A 16467-nucleotide genomic window follows, 5' to 3' on the forward strand; every position below is an offset into this window, starting at 1 on the left:
AGACCCCTATGTCAGGCCAACAGGTGAGTGTTCACATATAGCACCACGGGAGCTTTAGATAGTAACTGGCTTGGTGAAAACAGAAGAGTTCATCATTTGCTGCTGCCCATGGGTGCCTGCAAAATCGTCTCCATGCGTGGATTTCTTCTTCTTTTTTTTGGTGGTGGTGGTGGCTTGGAAGGAAACTGAAAGAGTACATTATTTCTTCCGCATTTGAATCAAGTAACACAAATAGACAGACTTCAAGTAGAGTATGGAGGTATGCATATCTTATATCCCAGCCAGGTCATCCTGTCACACCAAGCGAGGGAAGGGAAATACATGTGAATGCCCAGAAGAAAAAAAAACATTAGATACAAAGAAGTCGAAATGCTAACAAAAAAGATGCTACAATGTTATAATAAAATCAATGTAAGAAAGAGTACAATGAAATTAATGTTAGTTAACGACATTTCAGAATGAAAGAAAAAAAATCAGAAGGACAAAAAATAAACGTCTGCCTCTCCAATAGAAAATATAATTAGTGCACCGTTATTACATTTGAATACATAGAGCTTATAACAACATGCCACTGCATGAAATCAATTGTAATGTTTTTTCGCTATAGCACTGAAACACTCAGACAACCCACCGCACAGACATGAAGCTCCAAAACGTATCAAGAACACTTTATCAACGCTACATCTGTTGAGGCGAACAGGGCTATAGCTAGCGGAGATCTGTGTATGTGCGTACTGGTACAAAGTATTTAATGTTCAACCGTCAATGGCAACAGTGACAGAGCTTCCAAAGCGACGTATCTAAACGGTTTTCTTTTAGATATATGGCTTTGGTTCCAGAGAAGCAGTCAGTCAGTGGCGGTAAACACTGCACCCGACTTCCCTCTTCAGTTCATCGTCAGTTCACTTCAAAGGCAAAGCCATATATCATAATATTAGATAAGGTAAATATCACTCCACTATTGAAATATTGGATTTATTTTTGATTATTTTAATCCAGTATTTTGATATAAGGCTTTGGTTCCAGAGCAGCAGGTCCGGCCCTCAAAATCTAACACTGCCCCCTGCTGGTCTGGCAGAGTGGGTTACAAGCTTAAATGCTTATAGACCCACAGATGATCAGCACCAGGTGTATGCAACTGGAGGGGGTGGGGGAAAAAAAAGAGAGCTCATAGGTTGAAGTGAGGGATACTTCGACACTAGACTTAAGGGCCAAGTCGTACCACGGGCCAAAATATCAAGTGAAATAGGTTTAGAAGAACCTTAGACCCTTGTCAACCCCAGGAATAATACCAGTATCATGTAGAGTTTCCGCATAGTTACTTTTGTCTGTGTGCAGTAGTAGTTTACTTTCTTGCGATCATTTAGTTTTGTTTTTGTTTAAGGTGAAATAGTGTGGTAGGCATGGGAAGCCTGGATAATTCAGTCAGGCCAGTTAGGATAAAGAAAGTGCTTTGAATGTTTTCGGGTAGGCTGCTTTTTTTCAGAGCAGTTTTATTCTTTGTTTTAAGGCTCATGAGCCTCATCGTTAAGGTCACAAGACTCTCGTTATTCCAGCTCGAAGGCTGAAAATACTTAAAAAAAGTGAGAAAAAAAGGACTCCTCATTGAGAATGCGTTGAGTGTTGACCCTGTTTTCATGGTAGAGTATGGAGGTGTAAGGAGGAGTAAGAGTGCGTACTTATAAGACAAGAGAGATCGGAGGGTGTCAACAGAGTAGTACCACTAAAGATTTTAAAGCCATAGTGCGTAACTTTTTCATATAGAAGAACGTTGGTTACATTCAAGCCATCGCCAAATGAGTTGACACAAAGGTGATTAAGCCCATCAGCTCCACACAACTCTGTCTGAACTTTTTAGTACGGCAGCGTTTACAAACTTATGTCGCCCCCCGACATTAGCGCAGGAGCTCAAGAAGTGTCAACGAAATGTTTCAGTTGTTGATTCTACTGCTAGGAGAAAACCTGGACGTACCGCAAAAGGAATAAAATCCATGAGCAATCACCGAAGACATGTAGATTTGCCGACAGTGTTGTCACACGTAATAACTAAGAATTCTTAATGGGATCCACAGAAGTTACACACTATAGCTTTAAAGAGTCATTGGAGGGGGACTTTTGTCTACCACACCCATATCAGAATCAAGACTTTTTTTTATTATTATCATATATCAACCTAAGCTTAATCTGAGCTGGATTCGACTCGCCTCCCACCCCACACCCAAATGAGACATTCCTATACGGCCCCACACACTACAACAGGTCAGGGAGATGGCAGTAGACCGAGTCCAGCAGTGTCTGGCTGGCCTCCTGGCTCTTGACCCCGGCGATCTCAAAGAGCCGGTCCAGTTTGTCCTCGGCGGCGGGGATCTCCTCGATGACGTGAAGCTCCTCCGGGTTGAGGATGTGCAGCATGTCGTCAAAGATGGGCTGCAGGTCACAAGGGTCCAGGCGCACTTGGCGGAGCACAGTGTCTTTCTTCTCTGGAAGGGGGGAGGGGGGGGGGGGGGGGCACAGACAGGGGAAAACAGTCATTACAGCTTTCCTAAACCCCTCATCCTACTGACATATTTTACATACATGGATTAACCGAGGAGTGGAGTGGCTAGAGACCCCAAAGCATAAAATGGGACTGAAAAAAAGGAGGCACTAGGGCTTACTCCAGGCACACTCGCACAGAGCCAAGGATCATTTTAAAAAGGCTTTAATGGTTAGGGGATGTCAGGTTTTTAAAATGACACCAAAGCCAACCGTTTTTCGACCCACACAAGGGTCTTCACCAGGGCTAGATTGAATCAGAAAGACTCATTATAAAGTAGACAGGGGCAGGGCCATGTCGCATGGTATCATAGGTTGATGACAAATACTTAAATAAATCATAATGCAACATTTCGAAAATTCATAGTAGTGTGAAAAAAATACTATGGAAAAAAATGGGATAAAATGGGGCTGGATGAAGCCACCATCAGAGAAAAATAAATAAAAGGTGGAGTCAGCGATTCTTGAATCGTCACACAATTTGCTCGTCATCACTTTAAAAGGAGGGCAACCTCAGTGTCTAACGAGTTCAAATAAAGGTAATTGAGTTGAATTGATATATAAGTTTTAAAGAACAATACCCACATTGACCACATGGGGGCAGTAAGCACTCACACATCCATGTTTGACCTTAGTTCACTGTTGTCAACTCAATTCGATAAGTGTGAGACACAGTAGAGAGTGTATAAATAATTTGCTGGGGGTGTGAAGAATGGGAAACTGCTGATACTCAGTATCTACACAGGCCATTGAAAACAAACCGGGGTTTCTCCTCTGATGATATGTCTGGGATCCCGAAGTGCCTCGTCAGTTAAGAATGTTGTAAATGTGTGTTAGTCTGCAGTAGAGATTTGGGTTGATTTTTTTAATGTTATTTTTGGAATTATAAAACTCTTTGATAGCTGAAATTGATCATAAAAACTGTAAAAGTCACTTAATGACATGATGACAGATGACAGTTTTGTCAATTACATCCGTCGACACCTGCAATTTAACATCTTTTTTTTGCCACAGTAAAGAAAAGGAAAAGTTAAAACTGCATTAAGTAAGATGTGAATGTCAGAGAATATCTCCAAAGGATCCTACCTGTCCGTACTGTGTGTTCGCTGAAAAAGAAAATCCAGTTTTAATTCACTGCCTTGGCTCTGTAAACGGGCATGTTTCTAGCCCCCTTTCTTTACCCACCCTTTCTTTACATACCTGTTAACAAAGCCTAGACTGTGTATTAACAGTGCGCAGCCACGTAAGGGACAGGTACTGGATTGTGAGGAGCAATGTGCTGATTTTGACAACAAGCGTACTCCAGAATAGCTGACTCCACCTTTAATTGACCATGAGTTTTTGAACTCTAGTCTAAACAAATTAAAATAGGTTGCGTGGCTAAATTGGCTCACCTTTGGTTATGAAGGAGCCGTTCCTGCTGAGGGCGGAGTCTTTGCTGGAGGTGGAGTCGCAGCGAAGCAGGGGCTCTGATTCGTCGGTGAAGAAGCCTTTGGTGCGGTCCACCGGCGACTGCTCCACGCCCACACTAGCACCGCCTAAGCTAGCACCACCTAAGCTAGCACTGCCCAAGCTAGCACCGCCCACGCTAGCACCACTGTGGCTGCCGCTGCTCCCTCGGCTGCCGACGCTGCTGGGAGACTCCAGCGGCTTGTGGATGGGACTGAGGCTTTGGCTTACATTCACTGAGGTCATCAGCTGGTTGATGTCAAACTGTAGATGGAGACAGAGGGGAGAAGGGGTGTAGGGGGTTAGCAAGAAGAGCAGAAAAAAAAACATGAGCGAGCGTGTGACTTAAACAAGGCTAAAGCAACAACAAAGACGGCCCACGGAGCACATGAGCTCCAGTCCCACTTATTTCCGTCAGGACTCTCATTCAAGATTAAGTGTAAACCATTTATTAAGACACTAATGGCGCTTTTCCATCTGTCCTTCTGCCACTCAGAGAAACGTGCTGTGTCATAGAAGGCTGTCTTGTTGTTGTTTTTTTTATTTTATTTTTTACAGCAACAGTAGCTTGGCTGTTTTTTGTAAATGGTAAATGGACTTGACTTATATAGCGCCTTCTAGCCGATTTTCTCAGCCCCAAAGCGCTTTACATATCTTACCACATTCACCCATTCATACACACACTCATACACCGATGGCAGTAGCTGCCATGCAAGGCGCTCTCTGAACCATCTGTTGTGTCCAAAGGTACCAGGGATATTTTTATTGTGGTTAAACTTAAAAGACCATAATACACACTTTACTTTGTCGGTGAGCAACTTGAGGACAGACTATCCCGCAGCCTGAGACACATGTTGTTTGGTGAACAACAAATACTTTTTCAGGGAAAGTTCCATCTCTCTTTTTCACTCTCTCTGTGTGCCATTTTGCCAATGTCCCCCCCCCCCCCCCACACCTCCACCCTTGTCTGTCTCTTTTCCCCCTTGGTCCATCCTCCTTCTTTGCACCTCCCGTCCCTCTTCCCCCTTTCTCTCCCTCTCTCTCTCTCCTTTTGGTGTGGTAATGAACCTGTGGTTTGAACCAGTAGTGACTGGTTCTAGGGATGAGATCATGAGAGCATGTCTTGTTTTTCCCAGCATGCAGTCCTAAAGATCGCAGCAGCAGAGAGGTCATTTAATTCACCACACACACACACACACACACACACACACACACACACACACACACACACACACACACACAAACACACACACACACACACACGTCAAAAGAAAATTCAACAAGGCTGAATGCTATTTCTTACAATGAAAATCAATTTTCATACAGTGGAGGATTCAATCAGTTCTGATGGATTTCTGCTGAGTTCCCCGTCATGCCCGATGAATGAGTTTCCAAGAGGACACGACACAACACAGACACACACCAGCGCTGCTCTCTTTGCTCACATTGTTTATTATTTTCCTCTATTCCGTAACGTCTGGGTCACTGGGCTGCAGCGTGACACAACTTATGTGATTCTGGTTTAGAACAAACACGCTCTGTCTCTCCTACAAGGGCGCACACAAACAAACGACAACGACATGCTGACTTTAACACAGTGGCAGATGTAACTGGAACAACTGATTCTAGGAGCAGATGCTGGAAAGTGCAACACAGTGAGAGACCCATGAGGGATGACCAATATAGCATGCCACGAGGGACAGGAAGCCAGGGGGACACTAAATGACAGAAACCGATCTTTCACTTTGGACCTCACAGCTAAATGCATTGCGGTCGCTTGTTCTCCGTCATTTTAGTTAAAAATATTATTGACATTCACATTTAGAACTGATTTGGTTACCGTTTTTGGCTCATTTTAAAGCTAAAGTGCGTAACTTTGTCATATAAATGAATGTCGTTTACATTCAAGCCATCGTAAAACAAGTTAACACAGAGTTGATTAAGCCCATCAGCTCCACAAAACACACTCACCATTTCTCAGTATGGCAGCGTTTACAAACTGGTGTCACCCCCTGACACTGGCGCAGGAGCTCAGAAAAAATCCCAAGAAGCGCCCACATAATGTTTAAGTTGTTGATTCTACTGCCAGGAAAAAACCTGGACGTACAGCATAAGGGATCAAATTCATGCACACTCACTGAAGGCTTACCTCATGTAGATGCGCCAACAGTGTTGTTGTAATTACTCAGAATTCCTCATGGGGGCTACAGAAGGTACGCGCTATAGCTTTAATCCATCAAATTCCTGTTTAATTGCTGTTTTGGATAAATAAGTAAATACATATTGGACACAAATTTGCAGGGCCAAGGCTTTGTAAACTGGCATGTTGCTAGCTATGGTGGGCCCCCTTTGTTTACACACCCTTTGTTTACACAACAGTGTACAGACCCTAGGCTGTGTAAATGAGAGAAATCCATTTTCTTAATTTACCCAACCCTACATAATGGCCATACTTGTGATGACATCGAGAATGTAATCATTGTCACTAAACAGATTACATTGTCAGTAAAAAAAACATTGCCCGCCCTCTGCCATATGAAAAGCTCAGTCTCTTCTGCCCACCCTGGTAGAGCACTTTGCCTGCGTCTGCCACTCTGTCTGCGAGCTCCGCCAGACCACATGCAATCTGAGCTGTGTTACCCAGGACCGAACTGGAGCACAGGGGTCACTGCAGAGGAAGAACCGTACCGCTGTGCCAGTGTGTGTGTGTGTGTGTGTGTGTGTGTGTGTGTCAGACAGAGAGGGGAAAGGATCATGCAGAATTGCTGCTGACTATTCCTGTCAGCACAACACAGGGCTCTGCTGGGGGACAGGGACACACACAGACACAGACACACATACACACACAGAATTGGCACATAGCCTAACACTCAGATGTGGCACACGCATACAGACAGAGCCAGCCCGCCTGTACGGCAGGGGTTGGCAGATTGCTACAGTATGAAGGGCACAGGGGACAGACAAGCACACTGAGGGACGTTTTAAATTAATAATTACATCAAAAATGTTACAGCGAGGAATCTCACTCCGCTGCAATTACTACCAAAGCAGATAAGCTATTAACTAAGATGGGGTTAAGATAGGAACTTCGCCCACTATAATGTCATGGTACGAGGTACGGCCATTGCCACTTATTCCTCTGTGACATTTAAAGTAGATTTTCAATGAATCTTCAATAGATACGCCCACTCCCACACTGCATTTAAGCCTACTTCAATTCGAACACACTCAACAAGCATTTTGCAGACAATCGCTCGTAATTACTTTCAAAAGCATGAATGCCGATTCTGTTACTCTTTTGTCCTTTTTCCCCCGGAAATAAATGGTTGTGGTTTGATTTTATGATCACATTGGGCTCGTTATGGAAGCGACTGCATGCTTATAATGGGACCTGGGACATTAACACCTAATAAGGGGAAAAATTGCAATTTATGGTGCCTCACTGTGGGTCAAAGGGGAAATCCCCACGGTTTGCTGGTATATTTTTTGTGCATTCAGAAAGTCAAGAGAAAGAAGTTAAACAAAGAGAGTGGATAGAAGATTATGTCTCTTGAGTGTGTATGTCTATTGCTTTGTTTAAATAATCTAATCACTGGAAACCAGACACAATTATCTTAAAATAAACTATTATATAACTTAATGGACATACAAAGTTGGTTCTAGGGCTGCTGGGCCTGCACTGTATTTCAGAGTGCTTGGAAAGCATTATTCAAATATGCGATTCCCTCTTTTACCTTAGCAAAGTACCAGCTTTTCAGAATGGAACGCAGGAGGTTGAAAACAAAATAATTCCCCATGCGAGTGTTAGTATTATGCTTTGAGAATGAACAAGCAGAAAAGGTGAGTCTAGAGCAGATTGCGCATGTTGTGGTTCTCACAGACTCTAGTTCTAACAGGTGATAAAAAGGGAAAAACAACGACGCACTCTCTGGATGGATGTAACTCCTTCCAGAGGAGAATTTCAATAACCAAGCAGTGTGTGTGTGTGTGTGTTCCTTAGTTTATCCCTACCTGCAGCTTTCATAGATTGGGCCCCTCTATTCTGTATGATATTTTTTGTCCGTTATATTTTTACCACAAAGATTGGACAGCCTACGTCCTCAGTGCTCCCACTCACACAGAGACATAGACTCATAACTCAGGTGCTGACAGCCTTCAGACATTGGTAATGGGCCATCTTCAAATTTCAATTAGCTGGGCACTTCGTATTCCAAAAGTGAATGAAATTACATTTTTTGGAGCCAGAATTCTCAGCACTTGGCCAAGCAATCGTTGAGTCATTGGTATTGATCCACAATCCCATCAACACACTGCAGCAGTGTTTTCTCTTTCACTGTGCTTTAGACCAGTGACAGTATTAGGCCCCTTTCAGATACAAATGAACCGTTTAAGCCAATGTTTGACCATTTATATGTTAGCCACACGTAAAATACTTGATACTGAGTACATACACCAAGTTTAAACTTGTGTTTTGGAAAATTTTATTTTGGCAAGTTGACCTTTGGCTTATATTACTAAATGTGCACACTTGACACCTGTTAACCTCACTGTAATGTACAGTATGTGAACAGTCAAATGAATGGTATGGTATATATCTATCTGGAGCCAAATGTACAGGGTTACTTCCTGATGTGCTGAGCCTGTTTTGTTTTTTTCTCTGAAACAAGTGATAAGGTTGGAGGATAGATATAAATAATCAACACTGTACATTTTCACATGATAATCCATTCTACATGAGTTTGCAAACTGAAACATCAGTAGTGAGTAGGATCATGAAGTCAACATTGCCCCATTCACACCAACACCAACCATACTACTTCCTAGAGCTGTTAATGTGGTGGTGCTGTGGTGATAATTCTTTGCCCTTTTGAGTTTTTTTCCTCCAACTTTTGAAAGACTTGCAAACACATACTTGACTCTGCTTTTAGTAGATAAAGAGATATTTTTCACTCCTCAGCCGCTCTGTCGGCTGCAGTCTCTGACATGATGCATTCATTAGCCACACACAGGAGACTCATCGAAATGGAACAGCATGGCTGCTCTTTAAGCACTTAGTTGTACATTCTGATGCCTGGGCCAGAAAAGCAAGCAGGCACAGCGGCATCTCTATAAAACATTCATTAAATGAACGAAATACATGAAAGATGTATTTACCGAAGTTGATTAGAAATGTCACGAGTTATGTTACTTGAAGAGGTGAAATAAATGTAGTCATCTTGCTGTCAATCATTCAGACTATACTGTATATATTTTCTGAAAAATAAATTCCTGTCATATACACTAAAACTAGCAATGCTTTTTGTACTGTGTGAACATTCTGCTTTCATCTGATTATAGATTCAGGAACAGTGTGGAGATTAAAAGTTATTCAAGGTCATATTTTCATATTTTTCTGCTTTGCAAACTCCTCTTGCTCAAAGTTCCCAGTGAGGATGAACAGAGAGGAGATTGAAGCCAAAGGGAATCACATCCGTCAATCTGCCGTCTGGTTTCAACTCTCGTGCAGCAGCTGAGATAAAAATAGAAACATCCGTCAAAGAGCAGACACTCGCATGGGAATACCATCGATACAGCCAATGTTTTCTGAGCTGTGAGTTCAAACGTCAATGTCATGCATTGCTGTTAAGTAACAGATATATTGACATGCTTCCCATAAGTGAGTCACACTGACTTGCCGATTGACAACAGCACATTTACTGAAAGGGTTTCTCTTTTTGTCGGCCTGCTTGTTTCTCTAGATGTCTCTTAGCAGCCTTTAGCTTTGTTGGATTGTTCTCTGGTTTAATATGAACAGTTTTTCTCTTTTCTCTTTTTTTTACTTTTTTCTTGGGAAGGATGGCACTATACCTATATCCACTCTTTGTTTAAAGTCTAAGGTCCAACGGCCCATCGTGTGGTTGACCCGAACACACTTTATTCTCATTTTTGCCATCCCATCTGACCCTTCTTTATTGTTTTGGTTCAGGTTTAGTGCATCAAGTTTTTGGGGAGAATAAATAATGTTTTTGCATTTGAACCCGTTTTCCATGTTATGTTATTGGCTTCCTTTGAGGGGTTTAACTTAGTGGCCATAACATCATTTTGGGGGCTCGTCCGGGATTTGGTGGCTGTAACATATGGCCTCAATATAGATCAGACTGAGTCATGTTTTCAGAAACCACTTACCAGTCTCAAATTGATCCTGGCTCCTGGTCATTTATTAGGTATTTTCAGTTTGCCTATCGTCAAAATAACGTTTTCCTCTGTGTGGAGCCATTTGCTAATGTGTTAATGATAAACAGACCATTTATTCCATACTGTATAATCACAGTGATGTGGATTCCCTGAGTCATTTTCTGAATGACTAAGTATTAAAAACTCATTGAGACTGCTCCCACTTCCTCTGGTCTCATTAAGCTGTTGCATTCTCCTCAATCACCATGCCTCCTACGCACAACACATTTGTATTATCTGCTGTCTCATCCAATATCGATCCAGTGAGATGGACACAAAAGTATTGCGAAAGATGATGTGCTCGTTATCATTTAGCTGTGAGGAATGGCCCAATCACAACAGGCAGCTAAAGAGCTGAGACACTGAGCTTAGACGACTGCTGTGTCTTCAGAAACAGAACAAGACTGTTACGTGTGCAACATGCTGAAGTGCTGACCTTCGATATACTCAGTCAAGGGCGCTCCACTGATACAAATCACTGGCAAGTTTAGAGACTAAGGAGGAAAGTAAATGGTGATGAATGATTCTGTGTGTCCTCTGTGTCCCCTGTGTTCCTGGCTTTCTGTGTGTGTGTGTGTGTGTGTGTGTGTGTGTGTGTGTGTGTGTGTGTGTGTGTGTGTGTGTGTGTGTGTGTGTGTGTGTGTGTGTGTGTGTGTGTGTGTGTGTGTGTTGGGGGGTTAACTTATATCTGAGGAGATTACAGTATGAGGCTGATACCAGGCTGCTCAATTAAGAGGTCCAGAGTTGTTTACTCAATAAGAGTCATCCTTCTACGTGATAGCACCAGGCTGCCCAAGGTCAACATACTGTGTGTGTGCAGGTTTGAGAGGAAAAACAGAGTATCAGACTTCTGTTTCTTAAACAAACTGTTCAATAAAAGACAGAAGAGCATAAGTAGAAAGTTCCAGTTTGTTTGCAGTGAACTCTTACGCCTACCACTCAAGTTATGATGTCATAAGGGGAGATGCCACGCCACACTGAGCTTTTTGGAAGGTGGGGCTTAAAGGGACAGACTCTAAATCGGAGTGTTTCAGTCAGAGGCTGAAAGAAGAGATTTAGCAGTGGCACAGTGAGAAATGTAATTTTTTTTTGGAAACTACACCATGAAAAGAGTTTCTAGTAGAAACCCAAATAACAATGTTCAATCGGCACAATTAGTGATCTTTAACAAATCTCAATCAACAGAAAAATAACAACATAAGCAGGATAAAAACATCCTTTATGCTGCCATCTAGTGCTGGAGGTTTACAATCTGCTCCTGACCTTGGCTCTGCCTTAGTCAGGATGTGACACATTACCTCTTGGGAGATTCACTCATCCACACACACCACTTTCTCCCTCACTCATCCAAACAAGCATTTTCCTTCACCCTATAGTAACCTATGCCGACAGAGGCTGCAACAATAATGAATGGAAATAATGGTTTTAAAAATCAACGTACTTAACATCAAAAGTAGTTAGTGAACTGTTGCTTTAACGTGAGGAATGCAGCTTATCCTCAGTGACTGGCTCCAGAAGGACAGACACGGCAGTTTTCCTCACAGATTAGATTTCAGTGGGAGAGGGATGCAAAGAACAGTGTGTACCACAGCATGTTCCAGTGACGCTGTCAGCTCAAGACGGTCACCTGATACAAATTTGCAGGTTTCATTTCAATGTTTGGGGGGACACATTAAGCAGGGGAAAATGTTGAGTGTCAAACACTTAATTTCCTGCATTGTGGTGAATTGTAATGCACCATTTTTTGCTTTTTCTGCATCAGTTTATGGTGGAAATTTGGTAAAGGAAAATAACATTTGGGTACTTTTTTTGAGGGATTTCTTTTCTAAATATTGAGAGGAAAATATCCCTTGCATCCCCCCCAAAATCTGATAACCTGATACAAAACTGGGTAAAATAGAAGTTGAATGTCTTGCCAACTGTGTGCACCCAACCTACCTGTGGGTTGTCCTCCATGACACAGCGGATCTTCTCCACCACATCGATGCGGCGCTGTCGGTGTAGGGCGTTGATCAGCTTGGCCAGGTTGGCGTCGTTGTCCCGAATGGTCCAGTGCTGCAGCGCGGCGTACGCCCGCTCGTGGTCTGACGAGTAGCCATTGGAGAAAGCCGCCACCTCCCTCTCAGTGGCGTTGGCCAGGGACTGATAGATGTCTATCCACTGGGTACCCACCTGGGCCGCCACCAGCTTCAGGATATCCACCCCTGGGCAGAGAGAGAGAGAGAAGGTAAAAACGTTAGAGAACCCAAAGTTTAAAGGTGAAAGAAGAGGGGATTTGATCATTTGTTTATCTGCGAGTCGGAAAGAAAATGAGAATCAGATGATTGCTGGATTCCCTCTTAATTGGAGAATGAGGGTTTTGCTTACAGGATGCAGCAGAAAGCAATTGCCTCATTTCTAACTAATGGAGCCCTGCTGCTATGATCCACACAATACACCATTGTTCTCATTCTGTCCATTACACTGCACATCTATATGGTGTGTGTATGAGTGTGTGTCTTGAATTATAATCGTTCAGCTCCTGCAATTCGTATGTCATCTCATGATATCTTTAGGTTTATTATGATAAACACATGTGTGACCTCCATCAAGCAGTGTTAAGAATGTTACTAGATGTTATCAAAAAGAGCATTTAATCTTCCCTGCCATTCATTTGAAATGTATAATATTTACTTAAGTATCATTTGTCCACTCCAGGCCAGAACCTGTGAGACTTGTTTTGACTCACCCGACCACAAGTCACAGCCTTACTCCCCAAGCTAGCCAATTGAACATGCTTGCTCTAAAGTTGGTTCCAGAGCAACAACAACTCTTGTCTAACTTGCACCAGTAGATGTTTTAAATTGTACTGGGAGATATATCTATATATGAAATCACAGCAGCAGTCTAATGCACCACTTGTGGGACATTATGCTGCTGGCACTCGAGGATCTCAAAGAATCCCCTAAGTGTAACAGATCAGGGTGATGAAAGAGGCATGCCATGTCATGTTTCTGGATCTCTCCGGATCAGCTGGAGCTATCTCTTATTTTAGTGTGTAGACAAACACCTGCTGCTTGGTTGGACGTTTGGTGCCATGCCATAAATCCGACAGCTCATTATCAAGACAACTCAATAGTCAGACATATTTCCAAGTAGTGTTTTTATTGACTGTCCCTAAATCAGTATGCCAGTTATGTGTGAGGGCTGGTGGGTGTGCTCACTGTGCTCTTGCTACCTACTGTGGGTGAAACAAATAAGTGGACCTCACTGATGACTATCTGTTGAATATCCAACTGAAAACTAACTTCACAACGGTGGAAATATGTTTGGCTATTGAGCTGTCCAAATTATGGTGGGCAGTCCCCAGAAGTGAGGGGGGGGGGGGATACACACAGTCATTTATCAAGCCACTGCTGCTCTGGTAGAATAATCAGATTTTCCAAAGCTTTTTCGATTACACCAAACAAGACAGATTTTGTGTTGTTCTAATCGATTTCAGTGTAAATTTCCTCAGTAACATTTCAAGCAACAATCAACCGTAGGGCTGAGTTCACACCTAGGAGAGCTCGTCATTTACAATGTAACAGCATGCTTTACTGGAATATTTTGTTAGCATTTTTCCTTTTTTTTGTTACATTTTATTCACACCAGTCTTTCAAGGAAAAGCAGTGCTTTTAAATAGAAGTCACATGGACTCAAAATGTGTTGTGTTTCCAGGAATTCTAACGTGTTATGCAGAGCAGTCACACATACTTCAGCAGACCCCTGCAAGCATGATGAAGGACCTGTCTACACTGGTTTTGCATGTGGTGTTGGTACCAGCTAAGTTTAACTGAACACATACCAAAGCATGAGCTTCAGGAAAGGCTGGATTCTGCTGTTGAATCCTAGCCAACAAGTCTTAGGCCCATATGTGAAGTTGTATGTCCAATGCACAGTTGGTTGAGCAGATTGCTATCCAATGACACAAAGCTAAGTCTAAATGCAACCAAGAAACACTAGACATCTTTACTCCTTCCAGGTGTAAGCGATATGTGGGCTAAGCCACTCCCTACAAACTACTCTATATAATCATTACTCTTCATTCTCCTTGTCACATAAAGCGACAGGTGGCACGCAGATCAAACCATTTCAACACATGGAAGGTGTACCACCATGCTTTAATTTTCCAATATGTCAACAGTGCAAACACTGCATTGATATGTGTGGTAACGGAGTGGCATGAGTCAGAGCCAGTGTACATATAAACCTGTTACACCCTTGCAATCATCAGTTCGACTGCTGGTTGGAACTCTGCTGCTCACGTGCACAAGTTATTATTTTGGCATTTTTGGTAGTTACCAAACGGCTGTATTCTTTGGACAGTGGAATAGAAATCAGTTGGCAAAAAAATGCATACAATTAAGCTCAACTCAATTTCTTTAGTTTGTCTTATAAAGTTCCTAACTTAAAATGGTCAGTTTGCAGAACTAGTATTATTAAGTTGGCTGCATGGCTATGCAAATTAGTTGGCTGTTTCTTAGAGATTTTAACATACATTTTTTTTAACCATGTTATCCAGACCCTGATCTGATTGTTGCCCTGGAAAACAAAGATGGATTCCAATCACATTTTGGATGTAGCTAATGTTTGAATAAAAGCTGTAAGTAAATCACATCCATGTACTTTGTGGGTCAAGTTACTCACATCGACATATTTCGAGTGAAATGTCTATATCAGAAAAACAAACATGAAACCTGTTATTGATTTCTACTGGTTCACCGGCATGCATCTGGTCTACAACATACGCTGAAAGTATTCTGCACGTGTTCCAAATGCCAACAGTTGTATAACATGCTGGACGGACAGACAGTGGCCCTCGAGAAAAGGCACCTTTCTAAAGTTGGGAACAGCTGTGTGTGTTTATTTTTTAGAGAAGCAAACATTGGTTTTGTTTATTCAACTAGTCACAGCTGTGCAGGCAGACGTTAGAGTTGAATCTGACAACTGGAGCAAGTTGCTATGAAAATACATTTGACATGTATTGGTACGGAACGGCTTTAAGGAAATACGTCAGTCATTATTAACTGTACGTGTGTCACAGTAAGAGCATCCATCTCACATAACCTGCACTTCACATTGTACTTTGTGACACGCACTCATCACCACTTGACAATTGAGTAGTGATTTTTCAAAAGCATCTCTCCATTTCAGATGTTCTGCTGCCTCTTCACAGACTCTGTGCTCCAAAAGCGCACTTCCTGTCATGTGACTTGACCGGAAATACAAATGCAGTCTCATCTGTTTGCCAAAAAAAAAGGAGTTGCATCTAATTTGATTGTGTAATAGGAAAGGCAATGCTAATATGTGTGTGTGTGCTTCTCAGCTGCATGAATTATCCATGCCTTCAAACAAATTATATCATTCAAATACGGCACAATAGGCCACATCCTGCGATGAGATAACCATGACACAGAAACTCAATAATATGTTACTAATATGCAGAATGCAGCACGAAAAATGCAAGTCACATTACAGCGTTTGACATGACAGGACGTTTTGTTTATGGCTCTGGAAAATATTGACAGTAGGGTGGTGTCTGTTCATGAACAATTAGGTCAGGAAGCATTTATTGACCTACTTACCTGAATGGCTCTTTGTCTGTTTTCCTTTGATTTTTCTCTTACAATAATTGGATAATCAACCGTAACTACTCTCATTATCAACGTACAGCTGTTTGATTTGAACCTTGTTCATCCTTGTCAACCAAATTGTCGTACACAGTAGAATACAGTTCATTGCACTAAACGTTTTTGACTATTTTCCATGTGACTCAACATACGTTAACAATGTATTTATAAACCTGTATACATTTACTGTATGTGAAACATATTCCTCTCAATATTCTCAAATTAATCACCACCCATAATCACTATTTCTTCAACATTTTATTTTTATTATTTTTGATGGCTTATTTACCTGTATCTAAAAGATCTATTAAAATGGTGTATTTTTTTATTCTGTGAATTCACCAAACCATTTTTTACCGACTAGCTTTTATGTACTACATGGCCATTACACTTCCAACATATCAAAACAGAGAATTAATTCCACCACTTTAACAAGTTGATCCCCGATTAATGTTTGGTCGAGCAAAAATGCACATTGCATAAATCCAGGCTGATTCAAGGAGATTGGACTGGAGAGATTAAATGGATGGATGCCAGCGTTAGTGAATCATGGCTGGACACAGTCATATGCACACCAACATGTACATATACTGTAGAGGGATATACAAGCCAAGAACAT

General features: G+C 42.0%; 1 protein-coding gene across 1 annotated transcript in view; it reads right to left on the reverse strand.

Moving 5' to 3' along the window:
* Positions 1-504: 504 nt before the first annotated feature.
* Positions 505-16467, reverse strand: part of tnfrsf21 (tumor necrosis factor receptor superfamily, member 21) — a 37655-nt gene continuing 21692 nt past the window's right edge. The window contains exons 4-6 of the mRNA XM_080047812.1: positions 12136-12401; positions 3930-4248; positions 505-2480 (exon numbers count right to left, since the gene is read on the reverse strand). Of these exons, the coding sequence (XP_079903938.1) occupies positions 2251-2480; positions 3930-4248; positions 12136-12401 (815 nt within the window). The 3' untranslated portion in view covers positions 505-2250. The remainder of the gene's footprint in view (positions 2481-3929; positions 4249-12135; positions 12402-16467) is intronic.

Source organism: Ammodytes marinus, assembly GCF_949987685.1.
Source record: "Ammodytes marinus genome assembly, chromosome: 19".
Classification (NCBI taxonomy): domain Eukaryota; kingdom Metazoa; phylum Chordata; class Actinopteri; order Uranoscopiformes; family Ammodytidae; genus Ammodytes; species Ammodytes marinus.